Below are 20807 nucleotides of genomic sequence, written 5' to 3' on the forward strand. Positions count from 1 at the left end.
TACTAATACTATTAAGGTTTGGCGCCAGTTTATGACAGAAACTTGCCTGCGGCGTTTTTAATTCAAAGAGCGGCGTTTGAAATAAAAAACTGAAGCAATGCCAAATGGTAAAAAGCTTGCAACTGCGACGAAAAAGTTCCTAGACAGAGGCAGTAAGTAGGTTGTATGGAGGTATCCTTGATTTAGTGGTAAACGAAAAAAGGAATTATCGATCACATTGTAAAACAGGCAAACACAGGTTCAGTTGGAAATCTATACTTACTCTTTTAGAAATTAGGTTACAATACAATAATTAGTCTCTACAATTCTACCACTATACACAATAAAATGTCTATCTAAACAATTCATTTGTTTGAAGGATATTGGGGAACTAAAAGTGGTTTTCACAGAAAACAGACTTTCGTTATCAGCATCTTGACGTTCTCGCGAAAAAGCAGACTCTGGTCTCGTAAAACGTTTGTGTAATTTACTGGCGACATGCCGTGACAGTAATGATGATGATGAAATTGTCATTTGTACACTAAATTACAAAAGGCGGCTTGGTGACGGCGTGTAAAGAAAACAGCAACAAAAACAACGCGAAAAAGTAAAAGTACAAACCGTAAACGCAATTTTGTAACAACGAATAAAAATCGGCGAGAAAATAAAACAACAACTGAACGTGGCAACGTAAACATTAGAAACAGTTCTAATTAACCTCGGAAAAATAAGAAACCTCCTCTGTACACAACATTCTCGCGAACGAAGCTTTCCCTGAACAGCCGTAAAAAATGAAGCGCTTTCCGCAATAATTAATTGGGTCCCGGTAAATGCTGGAGATGGGTTTCCGCGACCGCTTTGCCTTGCCATTGCGCTTATCCAACAGACGAAAGACGCATTTACTTCGTTTTCATGTTCGCTTTTTTTTATGGCGCCGAGCGCGTGGCTCAGCAAGGCAGATACAGAGACGTGAAACTATTTGGGCGCGAACACGGACTTTGAAAAACAAACTTTCCGAGCCGGACAGGTTGCGCTAAAGTCCGCGTTTCGCCGTCACCCAGCCAGTGAAAAGGGCGGGTCGACGACAAGTGATGAGCGAAAAACAGCGGCCCTCAGCAGAGGCCGCAGTGGAACTGGTGCGACGAGAGCTTGACCTTGTCGTAATCGCAGCCGACGCAGACCGTGTGGAACCAGCGGTCGCACGAGTCGCACTGCACCCACGACACCACCTTGCCTTTCTTGTCCTTGTTGTCGCGGAAGGCGCACTCGAACGAGGAGCACTGCTCGGTCGTATCGTCGTCTTCCTCATCCCCTTCATCGTCTTGGTCATCGCTGTCTGCGAGCGGTTACGGTGAAAACAGTGTTATAAGCAAATCAACTTGTAATGTCTTCCGATATATTGGTTTACCGATAACATCGGCCGATATTTGGCTTATCGGTATCGGTAAATGTAGGGCGATATTTTGGCCGATATTTTAGTACGAAAATATGATATAATTTTACCTGTACAACAAACAATTACCCATTTTTTAATGAAAATAATTCGAGTTTTAGCATCACGCCAAGTTAATATGCAAAATAATAGTTCAATAATTAAAAAAGGTATATAAACTAAAACGTTATTTAGAATTTTTTTCAATCAATTCAAGTCCTTAACATTTCCCAGTTATATAAAAAAAAATCGGTGATTGGTTATGGTATTCCACCATAGCATTTCTACAAACTAAATTATACACTAATAAAATAGAAAATATTCTCCACAAGGCATTAAAATATATTCTCAGACGTATCCCCATTAGGGTTGTTCAAAAAAACACATTTTTGTCAAATTTCAGATAGGTTGCGTCTAAAAACCCCACAAACCAAATATGAGCACGTTTGTTTCAGTATTGACCGTGCTACGTCAATTTGAAAATTCAGATTTGGGCTAAAATTTTGAAAAAAATTAATTGTCCTCCCCCTAAAAAAATTTTTTTTTTTTGCATTGCTTTGCAATTGAATAGCCATAAATAAACCTGTTTTGCGGTAAAAAAGTGAGTAGTCATGGTACAAATGTCACATTTCAACAATATTTGTTAGGCTGTTTTGTACGAAAAATGGTAGATGCAGCAAACATGAAAAAAAAAAGTAGATGCAGCAAACATGACATCAAATTAATATAATAGTGCATTTAGTAATTCACACAATTATATCAATTAATTATCTAAAGTTAAATTTTTTTCCATTTTTTGTACAAAACAGCCTAACAAATGTTGTTGAAATGTGATATTTGTACCATGACTACTCACTTTTTTACCGCAAAACAGGTTTATTTATGGCTATTCAATTGCAAAGCAATGCAAAAAAAAAAAATTTTTAGGGGGAGGACAATTAATTTTTTTCAAAATTTTAGCCCAAATCTGAATTTTCAAATTGACGTAGCACGGTCAATACTGAAACAAACATGCTCAGATTTGTCTTGTGGGGTTTTAAGACGCAACCTAACAATTCCAGCCAAGGGGGTCCCAACTGAAATTTGACAAAAAAGTGTTTATTTGAACAACCCTAATCCCCATGCTGTGTTGCTTTAAATAACAAATGTATATTATGTTTATTTAACATTTGCTTTCCGTTGTTCATTAACAGTCCTATAGGGTTGTCTCCCCCACACTTTACCACAAGGACAGTAAACACTTTACGAGAGGCAAAAATCAATGAAAATAATATAAATTCAGGCTAAACTCAATAGCAACAGGCAAATCATAAAAGTTTAGGTATATTTACCAAAATTTTAAATACAAAGGTTACTTATTAATTATAAAGAAGGTTCTTCCGACAATTATTTATTCTGTACCGACGTTTGTCGGAAGAACCTTCTTTATAATTAATACAATGCCTGGCAGCAACAGTATATTCAAAGGTTACTTATATCTTACCTTCAGTGTACAATTTTGTGTTTTTTCTAGTTCCCGCTTTCTTAGCTGTCTTGTTTTTCGGCAACACAGCATTATTGTCTTCACTGTCTTCTTCGTCGGACGATGTTTTTCTGTTTCTCTTTCTGCCTTTAAGTGTGGAAACAACAGTGACCTCTCTCTGATCTGCAATTTGTTTTTTATTCTTCGGAACTTCTTGATCATCAAACCCACTGTCTCGCTCATCGCTCCTCTTTGCTTGTCCATTGCGTGAATTCCCTATCATTGACAAGCGAATGCATAAGATTATAATTAAATACAATCCTACCTTATAATAAAAAACAATCCTACATATTTTTTGTATAGCAGTATACATTTATTATTTTATTACACAAGAAATGCCACATCTATTACTTAGCTTTATTGAGGATAATTACACAGGTATGTATCACCGCATAAAAACTTTTTTTTTTTTTTTTTTTTTTTTTTTTTGCTTCTAGATATATGTATTATTTTGGCTGTAGTAAAATAGTTTGTCAATGTAAAGAAATTAACAAAACTCTTTTTGACATTCGGTGGTTTTACATGTGAAACTAAAGTGGCCCAATCTGGTATGGCTTTTCCTGGCATGACTGATGAAACAAGAATGTAATGTTATTTGTTTCCTGGTTATGTATTACCCAAATTAACACAATAATAGATTACCAAAGGTTACTACTGATATATAGTCATTTTTGGGTAAATGTTTTTCTGGTATTACACCAAGCCACCACCTACACAGCTAATTCTATGACAAATAGCATTTAGTAACCCCTTCATGGCCATCGTTTTGACGTTTAAAAATCTTCTACTGTTACTAGGGCCTAGTACCTGTTGTTTTAGAAGTTCCTGCAGTAGATGTGCTTTTTCGTTTTGTCTCAGATTTCCGCTTCGATTTTCCTACCAGCACTGGCCTCACAGCTTTTATTTTTACTTCATTTACTTTAAATCTGCAATGGAAGAAAACAACATGACAATCGAGTACATCTCTTATCAGGATTTAAGTAATTTCTTAAAAAATAGTAGCAAAAACATATACCGTATTTAAGGATCATAGCCGGTGCACCTAATGTCCTGATGCAGTTAAAGCTAAAGTTAAGAAAACAAATTCAAAGCTTGCCGTTATTCCGGGTGGGTTAACCAAAGAACTTCAGCCACTAGATATTTCTATCAACAGACCATTTAAGGCTAAATTGCGAGTTGCGTGGGCGCATTGGATGACAGACGACGAACGCATGTTTACTAAGACAGGGAGACAACGACGGCCAAATTACACAATTATATGTCAATGGATGGTAGATGCGTGGGCAAAAATATCAATATCCACTATCATGCGATCATTTAGAAAAGTTGGGATAATCACTGAACAATTAAATACTGATAATATTGATGAGGCAGACTCTGACAGTGACGAGACAGAAGAAAACATGTCGACAAAATTTGGCGGGCATGCTCTGGCAGCCGCTAGCGGTACAGAAAGTTGAAGGTAATCGCAACACAAGAAAACAATGAAAATTTGGAAGCGCAGCGAACGTGTTAATGAGCTTTATACGGTAACCCATACTCCTTAAAATACGTTGTGTTTTATAGCCTGGTGCGCCTTATGTATGAAAAAAAAACTAATCAAAGCCATTTATTGACACTGCGCCTTATAATCGGGTGCGCTTTACGGTCCGTAAAATACGGTTAACTGCTATGCAAGCTGAGCTGTAAACTAAAACACTTAAGTTTACCTGAAGGGCATTTCACCATCGTTGATTTTGCATCCAGGGACCATTTTCTCTTTACGGCACCCAAAAGCAACACAGTCACCTGCCTTAAGCGGCGTTTCGCAGTATGGCTTAAGCATCACACTGTTAATGAAAGTTCCATTGGCACTTGACAAATCTTGCACAAGTAGGACTCCACCTTTCACAGAAAGCTGTGCATGTTTTCTGAAACATATTAACATGGTATAGCAAATCAATATTAGTTAGTTATTACTTTTTAGAATTAACTTAGAACATTGAAACAGCTGTCCTAAAATTTACCTTTGAAGGAAAAAAGAGTAGGAAGCTAAACACCACATTAGGAACTTGAATATTGCGGGGGAAAGGTTAAAACACAGATTAAAATTGTGTGATTGTAATAAAGCCTAGAAGGGCGGCATTGGTTTTGCGCATTTGAGTGACTTTTGCATCTGAGCCCATTCACTGCGATTTTTCACAGAATGCACAGAATTTAGGCCGTCGCTAACAGTATAACTTTGCAGAATTAAGTTTTAAACCTGGACTTACAATAAACTAGATTTGACAGTCGAACTAAAACAAACAAACAAACCTGGAAACAAAGCATTTTAATTCCTCTGATCTAATACGAAACTCTGATGAAGAATGTCTTCCTATATTTCCCTGCATGCCCTCGGTGATTTCAAATACAAGCAATGAACCAGATTCTTGAAAAGATGCCCCATTGGGTGGCAATTGAATTAACTCGTATGGCATTATGCTTCCCACAGAAAGATTTTATACAACTGTGTTGCCCTTTGTATTTATGGTGCACTGTTGTAAACAAAAAGTGTTAATTTAGGGAATATTTTAGCCAAGAGCCATAGGCCTAGAATCACTTGAATATTGTTTTATTTGTTCAGCATATCACTTGGCTGGTCTAGAATCCTACCACAGCGTTAAAACAATGGTGCTGGTCTAGAATCCTACTACAATGTACATTATTTGGTTTAAGTTACAGGTTAGCGTTCGAGTTAGGGTGGGTTAGGCAATATTATTAAAGAAAAAACATAATAATACTTGACCCATCAACACTCAAATTCACACACTAACCCAAATATTGTGCTCGGATTTTATAACTGTGGTAGGATTCTAGACCAGGGCCTATCACTTTTTTAATTGACAACAATTAATGACTTGAGACTACCCCGCAACCCAACTTTAATAATCAACTATTGTCCACAATGCAGCACCTTATAAAAATGGCCGTCACAACAAATAAAAATATGTGCCGAAAAGTGTTGCCATAAATGTGATTGGAAAGGTTAAATACTTTAAATATGGTTGTGAGGCAATGCAAAACAATTTCATTAAATGATTACAAAGCTGTTTATGTTAAAACATTATTGCACAAAAACCTGCAACGAAATTGCTACGACGTTATTCCGACATTTTACTATTGTTTATCGAGAGCCAAATAATATCTCAAAGGTGGCGCTAAATCTCGAAACTATTTTATATTTTAAGGATCTAACTGGAAATTTAAAACTTATAATTGCAAAATCAAACATGCCAAAGCAATAATCATTTGAATCATATTTTGAATGAACAAAGTTTCGTTGATGATTTTTCTAAGTAAAGCTATATATACCTGGCGCCTATATTCACTACACTTTTCCTATATTTTGTCTCAAACTAATGGTAAAAAAACATATATGTTAGTTTCGCAAAGCTAGTTTTGCTATTGATATTATTTTTTGTATGCTGAATAGGGGTAGAGTTCAATATATTTAATTTTTACAACTTTCTTGACAATGTAGCTACAGGGGTCAAAGGTAAAACCTCTGGAAACCAGAGACGCCATCCATACATAACAACTATCGAAATCCATCAGTTGATTTTCATTACCTGCCTATGTTTATTTTCTCTAAAAGATTGATTTAGTCCGTTTTATCTGTTGTCATAAGTAATAACTTGTCAATATGTCGTGTTGTAGTGGCATAAGTCATTGAATGAAATAAAGAGATTTTCGTGAAAATGACTTGACTATAGAACTAATGCTGGCGCTGGTCTACCACAATTATTAAATCAACGCACAATATTTAGGGTGCTAGTTAGTGTTTGGGTATGGGTGGGTTAATTATTGTTATATTCATTATTTAATAATAATTCTTGATCCACCCTAAAAAACGCTAACCTGCACCCTAACCAAGTCCAAAATAATGTGCGTTGTGGTAGGATTCTAGAACAGCGCTTAACCTTGGCATTTAGTTTGTATAGTCATGTTATTCTAAAAACAACAGTTAGACAAACATTTTAAATGATGCCCCCTTATTGAATGTCATGTGCATAGCCTTAAAATTTGGACATTACTTATGCTTGTTCTGTGCTCATAAAATTGTTAACATACTGCACAAATGTTAGCATTTACATTATTATTAAAGTTGGATGGGGTTGTTCAGGCCAGTCAGCATTCTGTAGTTGGTGTACACCCAAGATTTTTCAAAGCAATTTGTTTGCAGACCTTGGTTAGTGTGCATAAAAATTGCACACCTCCACTTAAATTTGGCTCTGCACCAGTTTAAAATTAAACGAAATGAAATGTAGACTAGGTATCAGAGTAGGTTTCATTAGATTTAATATTCAAAAGCTTTTATTATATATTATTTTTTCTAAGTGTGGTCTTTCAAAGTAAGCAATGTGTTTATATTGGACTATATTTTAGCCATTTTTCAGTGTAGGTTGCAAGCGTTTTGTGCCAAATTCTGTGTTATTGTAAATTAAATAGGCAGATTTCTCGGATTATATCAAGCGTCATTAGTTAACTGAGGCAACATGGTGAAATAGAACAAGACATCCAGTGAGAACAACTCCGCAGCGGAGATGGAAAAGTATGACAACTTGGGAATGGTTGGGGAGGGTTCATACGGCATGGTGATGAAATGCAAACACAAGGAGAGCGGACAAATTGTGGCTATAAAGAAGTTTTTGGAGAGCGAAGATGACAAGATGGTGAAAAAGATCGCAATGAGAGAAGTTCGCATGCTCCGGGTTGGTTTACAAGTTAACCTTCTGGAGTTTAAAAATGGTGCCAATAAAATATTTATATAGAGCAGCCTTTCTTAACATGGTGTTTTAGGGGGTAAGTCCAAGGATAGGTATTTAAGCTGTAAATATTATGGCTCCGTTTTCTTCAACTTACCTATGCGAATGCGACTCTTCTGCAATTCTTATTATCAAAACTAAAGCGCTAATCCAACTTCATTGAATCTGTTATTCATGTGCATTATCTACTAGTTTACCAGACGTTAAACAACTCGTGGCCAAAAAGCAAGGGCAGCCGTCGCATTTTATATAGAAAAAGTAAACACAGGATGTCTTATTTACTAACATTGTTATATAATAGGCATTTAAGAATGATATTAAAAAAATGATTGTTTTAAGTAATGGCCAACCTTAAACCAGTTTCTTATAATGTTCATACTTACCCTGTCTTTATATTTATCTTTTCAGAAACTTCGCCATGAAAATCTGGTAAACTTAATTGAAGTTTTCAGGAGACGCAAGCGCCTCTACCTGGTGTTCGAATTTGTAGACCACACCGTTCTAGATGACCTGGAAAAGTACCCCAATGGTCTGAGCGAAATGACAGTACGCAAGATTCTCTGGCAGGTTCTACGTGGGGTAGAGTTCTGTCATAGCCACAATGTAAGTATCCTCACTTGTTTAAGACATATTTTTTTGCATTTCTTTTTATTGTTTGGCACATCTGTATTACATTAATCTTATAGCACACCCTAAAATTTGATTAATTTAAAACTTATTAAACAGGCAATGGAACTTAAGCATAAATTCTCTGCTATTGCCTTGAAGCATATTCAACAGAGTATATAATTATGAAGCATACCATTGTAGGTGACCATCTAACCTTTCAATATTTATTTATTACAATAACTAACAGCTTGTTTTATTCAACAACTATTTAATTTACAAACTGTCTCTTAAATTGGCTATATATTTATATTTCTTAAGACTTTGAAATCAGTTATTTTTCCTTTCATATGTGTGTGTACTTTTGTTTTGTTAGATCATCCACAGAGACATAAAGCCGGAAAACATACTGAACTCCCGATCTGGTGTGATTAAACTTTGCGACTTTGGCTTTGCACGGACCCTAGCAGCACCCGGAGAAATCTACACTGACTATGTTGCCACTCGTTGGTACAGGGCTCCTGAACTGTTGGTTGGTGACACCAAATATGGAAGGTAGTTTTGTTTTTTGTGTCTATCTGTTTAATTAAGTTTTATCTAAGAGTAAACATTTTCATCATTGGGGACAGTTTATAAAATATATGTATGCATATGTGAAATCGCAAGACATGTTTAAGTTTAAATATTTACATCCAATATTTAATTTTCGCAAATAAAAACTAATTTTAGTTAAGTCAGTTCAGTTAGATTTAATCTTAAATAGAAAGTGCAAATATTTATTCTTCCTCTTTTGTAGCTTTAAACCAATCAGACTTTGTTTTAAGCAGGGGAGTTGATATTTGGGCTGTGGGTTGCCTGGTTGGTGAGATGTTACAAGGAGATCCAATATTCCCAGGAAAATCTGACATTGACCAGCTAAACAGAATTCTAAAGTGTGTTGGTAAGGGCTGAGCTTAAAAAGGTATCAAACATATAAGAACTGTAGCAGCACAAGAAATATATAGTCTTATAATAATGAAAGCCACAGGCAAATATAATACTGTACTGTACATTGACACACTTAAAGGTGCAAATCTGTAAAGTTAAGCTTATGTAAGTATAATGTCAGTTTATTAAAACGTTTAAAATCAGGACTTCCAGCCTTGGGCCTTAGTGGAGCGTTTATATCAGAGTGTTTGCCAGGTTTAATCATGAGAGAATAGCTATTCCTGTCCAAGTAATAATTCATAGACATCAATAGAACTACTAGATGAGACTATTAAGGGCTAACGAAAAGCTTTTTTCCTCCAAAATAGTGATACACAAATATGTTAATAGTGAAAATAAATGCATAAATAAAAGTGAGGTATTTTAAGGTATTTTTAACACAGATTTTTTTAACGCAGGGAATTTAGTAAATTGGTACATGGAATGCTAGTTTTTACTCTTATTATTTTACTATTCGCAAAGTTATATTTGTTCTGTATATTTTTTTCCTAAGGCTTCTTTCTTGGGCCACATTTTACTAACATATCATGTTTTAGTTCAATTGCATTTTGCTTCTTCTTTGATTTCATGCTACTGAGCTGAAACAATTTCTCCGAACGTATAACCCTTATTCACATTCTGAAAACGAGAGCACCACAAATATATGTAGATGCATTTTATGTGAAGCTAGGTTGGTGACAAGACAAGCATTTTCATGTCATTCTATGCAGTGCGCGTTTCATGCATGTTTCCTAGAACTGTAAAAATACTAACCATTTCACTAGGCCTGTGGACATTTGGGCGGTGGGCTGCCTTATTACTGAGATGCTCACAGGCGACCCGCTTTTTCCCGGTGACTCTGACATCGATCAGCTCTATCACATTATTAAATGCTTTGGTAAGTTTTTGCCCTGAAAGGGTTGCCGGTGTGGAACACAAGGTAGAATTTTCACTTGCTGTGGCACTAACATGGATTGGTTAGTTGCTTTGTTTACTGCACTTGAGTTGCAACGGTTTGTTTTTTACAATTCTAATGTACTATTTTACCTTACACACCACATTTGTATAATTATGACAGATATTCACTGCAAAGCTGTAACCATAATATGAAAAAAAGATTAATTGATCACCTAAAACAACAAAAAATACATCAAAATTAATAACTTTAATAGAAATTTATTCCAATTGGTTAGTTAATTATTGCCTGTAATTAAACTATTGCATTTTGAATATTGTAACCATAGGTAATATGTTCCACATCATTCCAATTGTCCCTTTCTTGATTGAACAAATATGATCAGTGATCACACGAGTTTGACAAGACCTGGTTTCTATTGAAACAAGGTTTATCATCTTAAATATAGACTGATCTTCGTGTCAATGAACTATTTAATTTATTATGTGATGATACATTGGAACACTTTCAGTTTGGCACCAACACAAAATCGTCAATCCTAGTGTTTCAGATAGAGAATATCTTATTTCTTTTTATGTTTTACCAAATTTTGAAAATACAAATACGAGGAATAGTCTGTATAATATCTTACAGCTTCAAATATTTAAAAAATAACCTTTAAAAATATATAATTTACAATATTTATGAACGCTATCACTATCGTACTGAATCTAAAAAAAAGGTTTTGCATTAACATGTTTGATTGATCATTGTTTGTAGAAGTCTTAACCGGCTCATTCAGTTTTGGCCCATATATGTTTGTTCATGATGTCCAGGTCACTAAGGCTTTGTAACGAATGGAGAACGTCTGTCGACCATATAATTCGTGATTAACATTCCCTCTTTCCGCCCAACAAGCCTTCCTTTCCTCACAATCCGCCATCCAATAATGGCTTTTGTTCCAGCGGGACCTCTTTGTAATCGGAGCCCGTCTTGCTGTTTGTCTCGTTTGTTATTGTGGCGAACGCTCACCCACCGGTGTGTGCTGTTACAACTACGTCAGCGTGGCAACAAAATTTTCCCTATTGTGGCCTGTAAGGCTGCTATTTACACTTCAGCCCTGCATACTTTTCACTGTCACGCAATTAATTGCAATGCCTACCACAATTGTAGTTTATTGGTAATGATGACTGGATTCCAGAGTTGGCAAGACACTTCAAACATTTTGTCCATGAATTGTTTTGGGGAAGAATGGTCTGAAACCCATTTACGCCTATCTTCAGTTGAATGTGCATGGTTTACAATGCATGACTTTATTGGTTGTTTTTTTATAAAAGTTGCACTTTATATTGGTTTTGCTGTGGTTTGAACATTAACATTTGCCTTCAATCATTTTAATTTTATCATGATCATTAGGTTTATCAAACACACATTCACAATCCTTTTATTTCACGTAGATACTTTGGTGATTGTTTTTCTCAAATACAACAGCATGAAATGCACAATATTGTCCGAGACTAAAGCGTAACCAGCATATTGATATAAACTTTTTACGTTGTAACAAGTCTTATGTGTTATTTCCGCTCTGTTCAAAGTTTACACAGGTCCACAAAGGCCAGACATACTGGGGAGCTGTCTATTGTCGTTACTTTAATCCTGAGTTTTTTGTGCAGGCAACCTATGTCCACGCCACCGAGAGATTTTCCAGCGTAATCCGCTTTTCGCTGGAATGAGACTCCCTGATGTGAGGGATGTGGAGCCACTCGAGAAACGTTTTCCTAAGTTTTCCTCTGAAGTTCTTGATTTAATGAAGGTAAATATTTTATGTGTAGGCCTACATACATTTATAATATATATAGTTATAACATAATATATTACGTATATTATACGGAATTTATTTGTTACCTGTGTGCTGAAAGATTCATAGTAGGCCTATGACAAGTGTTTTTATACCGCTACTTTCATTTGCTTCACACCTCTGTTTAGGCCTCATTGACAAATTGAGTTTCACTTTAACAAGTATTTATATTTTTCCTAGCAATGCTTGCGTCTCGACCCCAATGATCGTCCATCTTCGTCTCTGCTTCTTCGCCACGAGTTTTTCAAAAAGGATAATTTTGAAGAAAAGGTATAAAAGAAACAGCCATGAGTTTTCTTTTATCAAGAAAAAAACTTTAATTAAGGAATAACAGCAACTTTTTATAAACATTTTCGGTTCAATCTTTAATTTTGTAAAAAAAAAGTTTGTCAGTTCGCATCTCCTCAAGAAGTTTTCAGGGTATTTTTTTAATATTCCATTAAGGTAACCTATTGTGAATTATTTACTACTTTAGGTGATTCCTGAGCTCCGTAACCGAATCATCAAGGACAATGCAAATAACGCTCTGGCAAGAAAAGAAGCAAATGAGAAGAAAGAGCAGGAAAAGCGAAAGAAGAAAAACAAGGTGAAGTATTTATACATTGTATTTAAAAGGATTTAGTTTTTATTTAGAACTCAAAGAATTTCAATTGCAAATAATCAATAAATAAATGTATACTTGTCGAATTCAATATATGCTCATTGACCATCTTAATCAGTGATTCTCAACCGCGGCTCTCAGAGCCGCATGCGGCTCTCAACTGAACATTTTGTAGCTCTCTAACCGAGTAAAAAATTAATTAGTGGCAGAATTGCAACAAAGTAATTAAGAGAAATCAAGAATTAATGAATTGTATCAGCAAGGATCCCGAGTACGAAGTACTAATGTTACCGGGTACTTCCATCCGGCTCTTTAAAATAATTTTGTGGTTTGTTACGTCACAATATATTTAGTCCTGATCGACAGGCTATGGCAAACAGTGTTAATTAGTTAGCCTAGGCTAGCGTAATGTATAATTGTGGTTTTCTCTGCTCTCTTAATGTTTTTTAAATATATGCCTACTGTTGTTTTTTATGCGGCTCCTTGCAAACCTTAGGTTTGAAATGCGGCTCTTGCTCTAAAAAAGGTTGAGAATCACTGATCTTAATGTTCATATTGTAGGAATTGGCTGCAAATGCACTAACAGAATCAAAGGACTCTAGCAATATTCCGTCACCCAAGAAAACCGAAGGCAAAAATACGGTGTGTTTTAACATATTTATTTAAATGTTTACACGTTGACGAACACTTAAACTTACTCTTGTATTTTTTAGACTGGTTCCCCGTCAAAAAGCGAAACTGGTTCGCCTAAAAAGGACAAAACGGTTAACAAAACACCAACAATGTCACTTTCACGGGAGGAAAAAAGAAACCGAAAAGATACAGAAAATGTAAGTCCAACATTATGTTTATTGACATCTTGAAGACATTTTGGTACATCTGGCGTTTTATGTTATACAAGTACGTTACACGTGCATAAAATAGGAAATAAGAAATTGCAAAATTGACGTCTGTTTACAAGTGGGTCGTAGGCCCACTATAAAAATTGGTCACACCGAATTAACTAGGCTACTTTAAAAAAGGCGGCTTAATAAAATCTGATCTTTCTTAAATCGTGAAAATAAAATAAGGATCTTAGCTTATTTGGTAGCATGTTGGAATTTAAACTTAAAAAAAAAAATTGTAGAATTAAGATAAGGCTACATTTATTAAATTTTGATAAGCTAAAGAGACCATTTTAAGGTTTCGCTTCAAAAATAACTATATAAATATGTAGCAGTGACCGTGTAGTTGCCCAAACTTAAACCAAGCACCAGTACATGTTAAGTGACCATGGGAGAAGTTAAACACACCGCTTAGGTTAAAACTCCTAATATTTTCCCAGTGTTGTAAATATCCGTCCTCTGTCAATTCATTTTCCTTGACAGGAGAACAAAAGTAAGGCGAACACGCCGAAGCAGCTTCCGGCCGTCGATAAAACGCGCCAGGCCAGCAACGTGTCGGACAAGTCGGCGCGAGATGCCTCCTCGTCCGATCGCGTCGCCGTCGTTCCCAAGAAGGAGCTGCGCTTTTCGGATAAGTCGCCGATAACGCCGCGCAGCCACGAGGCCAAGGACAGCAGCGGCGTCTTGCACAAGTCTCTCACCAACACGCCGACGTCGGAACACCGAATGCCAAGCATACAGAAGAAGCGCGTTACCATCGATCTGACGGAGAACACTCAGGAGCACCACGTCGTCGGTGTAGCAAACGGCATCCTGAAGACGCCTTCAGGCACGAAACACGCCGGCAAGATCGAAGCGTCGCTGCAGGAAGAGCGGCGTGAACGCGAGGCCGCCGTTGCCGCCAAAGAACAGAAGCGGCGCGGCTTGAAGACACCCAACGCCAAGAACTCATCGTCCGACACGCTTGTCGCCAAGGACCGCTCGCGATCCACCGACCGCCCTCTGCCGCTCACGCCGCCGCAAAGGCACGAACAGAAACTGTACGGCAAAAAGTCGCCAAAGCAGCAGCAGCAGCCCGAGGCCGAGAGCCGCTCGACAGCCATACCGCCGCTTCAGCAAGCCGCGTCTAAGACTTCCACACCCGACCCCTTCCTGTTGGTCAGTTCGACCGCCTCCTCGTCGCCCCATCCTCACGGGGGCAAGCAGCCGCCCCTTGCAACTCTGGCCGGGCCGCCGTCGTTCAGGTGAGCGGCGTTTTGGCTCACTTGTCCACTTGCTGTAGCTTTTCTGTATACAGTAGTTTTACATCCGCATATATTTATAAATGTGCAGCTGTTTAACACTGCACTTTGTTCCTAATCGGAACAGGCATTTTGACCGGGTTATGCAATTAAAAAAGTCTTTTGAAAGATACACTTTTAACCTATAGTTTTAACTTGTTATTTTTTTTCTGTTACCTAGTAAAATTAAATAACGAAAGCGTTTTAAGCAAATTGTTTAATATGAATAATAACTATAAGTCTAAAAGTTTTATTTAAATAAAAAAATGCTAACCTTTAGTCATTTTTTGTACTAATTTATTAATCCTTTCGTAAATATGTAAATTTACAGAGGAAGCGAAAAGCTGAAAAAGGGTTCAACTGTAACCTTAAGAAAGAGCGACACGAACTCACAGGTTTGTTGTTTATTATGAACAAACGTTGCTTACTGCGCACCAATTAACATAGTGCGATTTTCACTTGCTCAAGAATTACAAGTTTTCATAATGTAAGGACACTACACGACTAAATGTGTCTAAACTTCGAGCATTGTCATTTGTTCAGGGCTCATTCGACAGAAGTATGTACCCGGACAAGACGTCCAACTTCGAGAAAATGATGATGTCGATGTCGGGTGCTACCTCCATCAGCCATCCAGCGATCAAGAAATCGAACCAAAGTTCACTACAAGGTTCGTTAGTATACTGACCTAATATTCGGATAACGCTATGTATTTACCCTTTACCAGATTACTGATTACTGATTACACATTTTACATTGCACAAATGCACGCAAAATAAGGCGTTGAATCACCTATTCGTGGACTGTGATATTTATTCTGACGGTTGATGTCTGATAACCTGACTTGTTGGCTCAGGAATGCAGTTTCAATACAAAAGTAACAGAGACGAGAAACCAAGCAGTCTTCCCATTTGGTCTTCTGGAAATAACGACAGCACCTATCATCACACTTCCTCGCTAGAATCAAACAGAGGGTACGTGACAGTAACTTATAAAAATGTTCTTTGGAAAAAAATGTTTATAAACTAATTTTAATCATAATACGGCTGACGGCTGTACAGTGTACAATTTAAAAAAAATGTTCCGCGACTGGCACTTGTGAATATACTATACCGAGTCTTTTGGTTGAGTAATTTATATAAATACTATCTTGAAATAGGCTACCTATAAAGTCATTGCTATTTGACAAAAAAAACAAAAAAAAAAAAATTCTTAAAAAAAAACAAAAAAAAAAAACAAAAAAATTCTTTTTAACAAAAAAATTCTTTTTTTGCAACTCGTCTGTTACGGCTCGGGACAAGTCAATAATTTTGACGAAAGTTAAAACGTATAGTACATAAAATCGTAGTTCACGTAAGAATCTCGTATGTTTTTCAGTAGTGACCTGAAACTAAAGCAATCAGACGACAAAAGACTACGAGAGAAATCGCCAAAGCACACCAGGAAAGAAGCAAAAGTAGGAGATGTGTGTTTACATAAATATATAAAAGTATATCTTGTAGTGTTGGCCGGTTGGTGATGCTAGGTACTAAATTGAAAAATATGCTTTTTAACTGTTTACACTTTACAGCTGGTTTTTTAACAAAGCCAATCCGCTGTTTTTAAATTGTCACATGTCTTGCCCTTTTTTGTTTTGGTTTGTGAGAACAAGACACACTTTGGTTCTGATTGTTTTTAAAGCTAAGTTTTTTTTTAAATAACTGTGCTTAACAATCGTATTATAACGAAAGTATAACATTTAACCACGTCGATAAGTTATTGTTGTTTATAGTAGGATATTTAGCAAAGTCGCGTGGTATTCTATAGATTTTCTAACAAAAGAATCGACACCAAAAACGAATAAATACTCTACTTTGTCAAACTTTAACTCACTTGTTTTTTTTTCGACAGAGCTATCACCACGGCATGGAAGAAAGGCCGCAAAGGTAAAGAAGATTTTACATGTTATATTAACTTCCCAGTGCGTGTGTCCACATATTTTAGTTGACTTGAAGATTCAACACCAAATGTATGGCCCCTTAAATTTCAAGTAATATAAGCATAGCATTGCTGTTCATCGCAAAATTGTTTTTGATTTGTTTCGAAGTAACGCGTTTTTTTTTCTTCTAATCGTAATTGTTCCGAGACAAAATATTTAAAAAGGTAAAATATCTGTGTTGAATGACTCTCTAGTTGGAATACTAACATTTTTAACGATTCCCCATATCCGCGTAACACAAAGTAAAAAATGCAACATTTTATAGACCAGAATAGGTTGCATGTCAATTAAAACCGTCCAAAACTGCAACATGCTTTCAATCTTGGATAGGAATTGCACAAGAATACGTTTTCCAACTTTTTCAAGCAAAGACGAATAATGTTCATTAACCGTCTCGGTGATCAGGAAACATACATTCCGCTAGTGACCCAGTAAATCACTCGCTTCAGCTACCAACTAAGTCGTTTCACTGTCGCTGGGCAGCTTTAAATAGTATTACACTTGCGTTAGTTTTACTTCAAACTACTTGCGTATAGGGCACCATCACCTGAAAAGCCTTCTTACCGCCTAGTCGTCGGTGCATCCCAAGTAGAGAACCATTTCCGTAAAAGTTTAGTCAAAATATTTCCTATAAAGCTGTAAAACAAGTGCGATTTAAATTTCAGAGAGATGAAGGCGGAAAAGAGCGTAACGCGACTTCCGGATCTCGGGCATAGGAATCTGATGGGAATCGAAAGGGATCACTACTCGGACCTCAAACCGCTGAACCCCGACAGTAAGTCACCCCCTATACACAGCTGCTCGGCTGTTGTTCTGCATACTTGTAAAACGGCAGTTTAGCTTGATACTCTGCTTAGTATTTTACACATGTAGACTTTTTGTTAAACACTGTGCAACTGCTAAATCCGTAAGCTCTGCTTGGCAAGGCATGTGGCAGCCGACAGGCATAACGTTTTTTTTTACTTTGTGTAAAAAATCTGTTCTTAATTCTATTCTCGTAATGGAGGCCATTTAAAATGTATTTTTCGCGGAATCCCTCACAAACTCACCAAATACGTGATTTTGAGTTATGTTTGTTTTGGGATATAAACGCCCTTGTTAACCCTAACGCGCTTGTTAACTAGGATTTTATGTAAACGCAAATAAGTAAACGAAACTCCAGTTTTTTACTTTTTTGGAAGAAAAAAAATTAAATACCTATAACCCGATGCACAGGCGTCCTGAAAGCGAAAAAATCCAAGACCAAGTCGATTCTGAGCTCGATTCCGAACCTCCACGAGCAGTCGAGCAGCAAGCACCACAAGAACAGCAGGGTGAGTATACGCGTCGCAATAGGTCGCTAAAAATAAGACATAATATTTTTTTCATCAAATATGGGGTTTCTTACCGAAATTTCCCGTTGCAGAAAAAAGTTTTTTGATGCCGTTGTGTATTTTGTCAACCATGGGAATAACAGGCTACAGTATTTTACTGAGATCCTTCTTGGTAACCATATTTAAACCAGCGGTTTACAATTTTTGCTGATGGCCGTGTAATACTGTCACTACGTACATCCTGGTTAAAGCTACAAATTTACGTAAATTTATATCTGTTTGATGAAACCTGTGAAATGTATTCAAAATCTAGCATTAGCCAAGATTGTAGATATTTCCTAAAATCTGCACAAGATCTGAAAGCTGCTTATGTACTTTCTGGAAAGCTTTCGTGTTTGAATAGTGACGTGTTGACAATAACTGCTCTTAACCTGTGCCCCGTAACCTTCCTGTGGCAAACCAACACGGGTTCAAATTTCCAGCAGCACACCTACAAAAATATAGCTAAACCACGCTAATATCAGTACAGACTAGGTTATAGGGTCTCTTGCTTATAAACAAATAGGATAAAAAATCATATAATATTCCCTGTCTTCTAGTGGTTTTATAACCGTCCGAATATGTCTTAAGCGCGTTTAAACCCGCCTACCCCTCACCATTGGACATCACAGAATTTACCATGCGACCTGATACAGATATTAAAGAGAAAACTATTATTTTACTTGCATAATCCACGGGTTTTTAGCGTATGGATTTTGATATAAAGACTGAAAAACAGCCATTGTTGTATAGTTTGGACGCGCTAATGGCGTGGTGGTTTAGCTATCAATCAAAAAAAAATATGAGTTAGTTAATTTATAACCTTTAACGATTAAATAAAACAAAGATTCAACAACGGTTTTTAATGTTTAGAAAAGTACGGCCAAAATTCCTGCCGATGTAAGCTGGTATTAATAGTGCTAAAATGTTGGTATTATTATTAATAATACCCAAAAAGTAGACTTGAAAAACTAGCAAGTAACAATATCCGGTTATACCGCGGCTCATACCTGGCCTGGTATCGCGGCACACCGATTGTGGAGCACTGATCTAAACTAACAGGAGTCCATGATTACATAATGGATTTTTTGTTTTTCTTTCACTTTTCGAAGACGCTTTCTGTTTTCTTGCAGAGCCCTTCCCCGACGCACAACGAGTCGAATTTTCCTTCAGTCCACTTCAAAAACTGACGTCATCGTGTTTTGCGGACGCCACAAACGACCAAAACGCCCTTTCTAGAAATTGCTTATCTGGCGACAGCGAACAACCGCATAAGCAGCGACAGTAGTACGAGCTGCGCGTTTTTAGTTCAAAGTGCGTACAGCGCGTTTTATTTTTTTGGTGTTCCATCGTTCTTGTTTTTTGTTTAGCGCGAGACTCTTCCATAAGCCATGCATAGAACACATTCTTGCCCGAAGAAATTCGACTCCGGTGTCTTTCCTTTTAGAATATCTCGCCATGACCACGAGCAAAATAAGCATGTTCAACCTTAAGCCGCCATACAGCAACGTAAATTGACCTATGTTAAATGTATTTTTGTGTAACGCATGAGACGACTTTTCTGAATTCTTCGTTCCTTTACGTATACGACCTGGTATAGCAAGGATGGGCGATTTACCGAAAATAGTATCACATTTAAATCGCACACCTTTTTTCGAGTCGTTAATCAATTGTTTTGAAGCACGTTCTGTCCGACGATCCGACAAACGGGAACACAAAATAAGACCTAAAATGCATAATCAGTAATATCCACGACGGAATAAAATACAGATCGTCTAAATAAGACCTAAACCAGTCGCAATATGTCCTAAATTCAACGGAATAAGGCCTATATAGCCTAATTAACGCCTGACACTGTGGGAAGAGGCTATTGGACGATCGAGGGCCATCGGTCTGGCGCAGGGCTTTTCGGTGTCGACCTTGAGCCCCCGGTTTAAACGCACCAGATTTTTTGCCCCTGTTAGGGGTTCGTGGTGGGGTTAAAACATGGGTTAGGAAATTAGGGGAGTTAATGCTGTACTTAGAGGTGGTGTTTGGGGTTAGGTAAAAGGCTATATAAGCCTTATTCTGTCCATTAAGTTCTTATTCCGACGGGTAAAAATATACTACAACTATATTTGACCGTTTTAGATTCCTTTCGACCTAGCTTTTAAACATAACAATGAAGTGGCCTTATTTTCGAAATGGTGAATACAATACAATAAAAAAACGAAAATAAGTAGGCTGATTGTCTGCGCCCACAAATTACCTGAGAACAGATGCTTTGTCTATCAAACTTTTCTTTAACAAAAGTTCTATCCTTGCTAAATCCGATAACCTTTGTGCTTGTAGTCTTCCGTTTGTCCAGTTACAACAACATTACACTGTATTGACGTTACTTGCGCATTTTTGCACGATTTTACCAAAGCTTTATTTTTTTCCAGATTGTAAATAGAATATCGCATTTGTTCCTTACTGTGAAGCCGTTACTCCTTTATTATATATTGTATAAGTTTTGTTATTTCACAGATAAAAAAAATACTTGCATCCACAAGGTTGTGTGTTTTTCATCGAGTTTGGCTTTAAAAAAGTACAAAATACATTTCAGTAATAATTGGTTGACCTATAATTCAAGATATATTCTGAGCTTGTCTATAGTTTGTCGTCTGCCGAGGCAAAATTAACAAG

At 36.9% G+C, this 20807-nt stretch overlaps 2 protein-coding genes across 3 annotated transcripts; one reads left to right on the plus strand and one right to left on the minus strand.

Moving 5' to 3' along the window:
- Positions 1–39: 39 nt before the first annotated feature.
- LOC146137852 (uncharacterized) lies at positions 40–5647 on the minus strand. The gene is made up of 5 exons (XM_083393403.1): positions 5229–5647; positions 4643–4843; positions 3741–3859; positions 2895–3149; positions 40–1315 (listed from the first exon to the last, which is right to left on the minus strand). The coding sequence occupies exons 1-5, from the start codon at positions 5390–5392 to the stop codon at positions 1092–1094; spliced, it is 963 nt and encodes a 320-aa protein (XP_083249529.1). The 5' UTR covers positions 5393–5647; the 3' UTR covers positions 40–1091.
- Positions 5648–7482: 1835 nt separating this feature from the next.
- LOC146137853 (uncharacterized) lies at positions 7483–20663 on the plus strand. 2 transcript variants are annotated; one of them, XM_083393408.1, is made up of 18 exons: positions 7483–7666; positions 8129–8323; positions 8703–8881; positions 10078–10190; positions 11861–12000; positions 12226–12315; positions 12521–12631; positions 13208–13288; positions 13360–13476; positions 14014–14774; positions 15142–15205; positions 15354–15480; positions 15667–15809; positions 16207–16266; positions 16701–16735; positions 17454–17563; positions 18004–18101; positions 19274–20663. In XM_083393408.1, exons 1-18 carry the CDS (start codon positions 7499–7501, stop codon positions 19328–19330), a joined length of 2649 nt encoding a protein of 882 aa, XP_083249534.1. In that variant the 5' UTR covers positions 7483–7498; the 3' UTR covers positions 19331–20663. The 2 variants fall into 2 exon arrangements, with proteins under 2 accessions (XP_083249534.1, XP_083249533.1); XM_083393407.1 differs by having other exon boundaries at positions 15667–15784; positions 16188–16266.
- Positions 20664–20807: the final 144 nt, after the last annotated feature.

Source organism: Ascidiella aspersa, chromosome 7, assembly GCF_963924565.1.
Source record: "Ascidiella aspersa chromosome 7, kaAscAspe10.2, whole genome shotgun sequence".
Taxonomy (NCBI): Eukaryota; Metazoa; Chordata; class Ascidiacea; order Phlebobranchia; family Ascidiidae; genus Ascidiella; species Ascidiella aspersa.

Excerpts from the sequence above, each read along its gene's own strand:
- LOC146137852 (XM_083393403.1), bottom strand. The coding sequence starts at position 5,392 with ATGCCATACGAGTTAATTCAATTGCCACCCAATGGGGCATCTTTTCAA. Across the intron at positions 4,844-5,228 it reads TTAAAATGCTTTGTTTCCAG|AAAACATGCACAGCTTTCTG; the intron begins GTTTGTTTGTTT and ends AATATGTTTCAG. Across the intron at positions 3,860-4,642 it reads GATGGTGAAATGCCCTTCAG|ATTTAAAGTAAATGAAGTAA; the intron begins GTAAACTTAAGT and ends CTTCCATTGCAG.
- LOC146137853 (XM_083393408.1), top strand. The coding sequence starts at position 7,499 with ATGGAAAAGTATGACAACTTGGGAATGGTTGGGGAGGGTTCATACGGC. Across the intron at positions 8,324-8,702 it reads AGTTCTGTCATAGCCACAAT|ATCATCCACAGAGACATAAA; the intron begins GTAAGTATCCTC and ends TTGTTTTGTTAG. Across the intron at positions 14,775-15,141 it reads GCCGGGCCGCCGTCGTTCAG|AGGAAGCGAAAAGCTGAAAA; the intron begins GTGAGCGGCGTT and ends GTAAATTTACAG.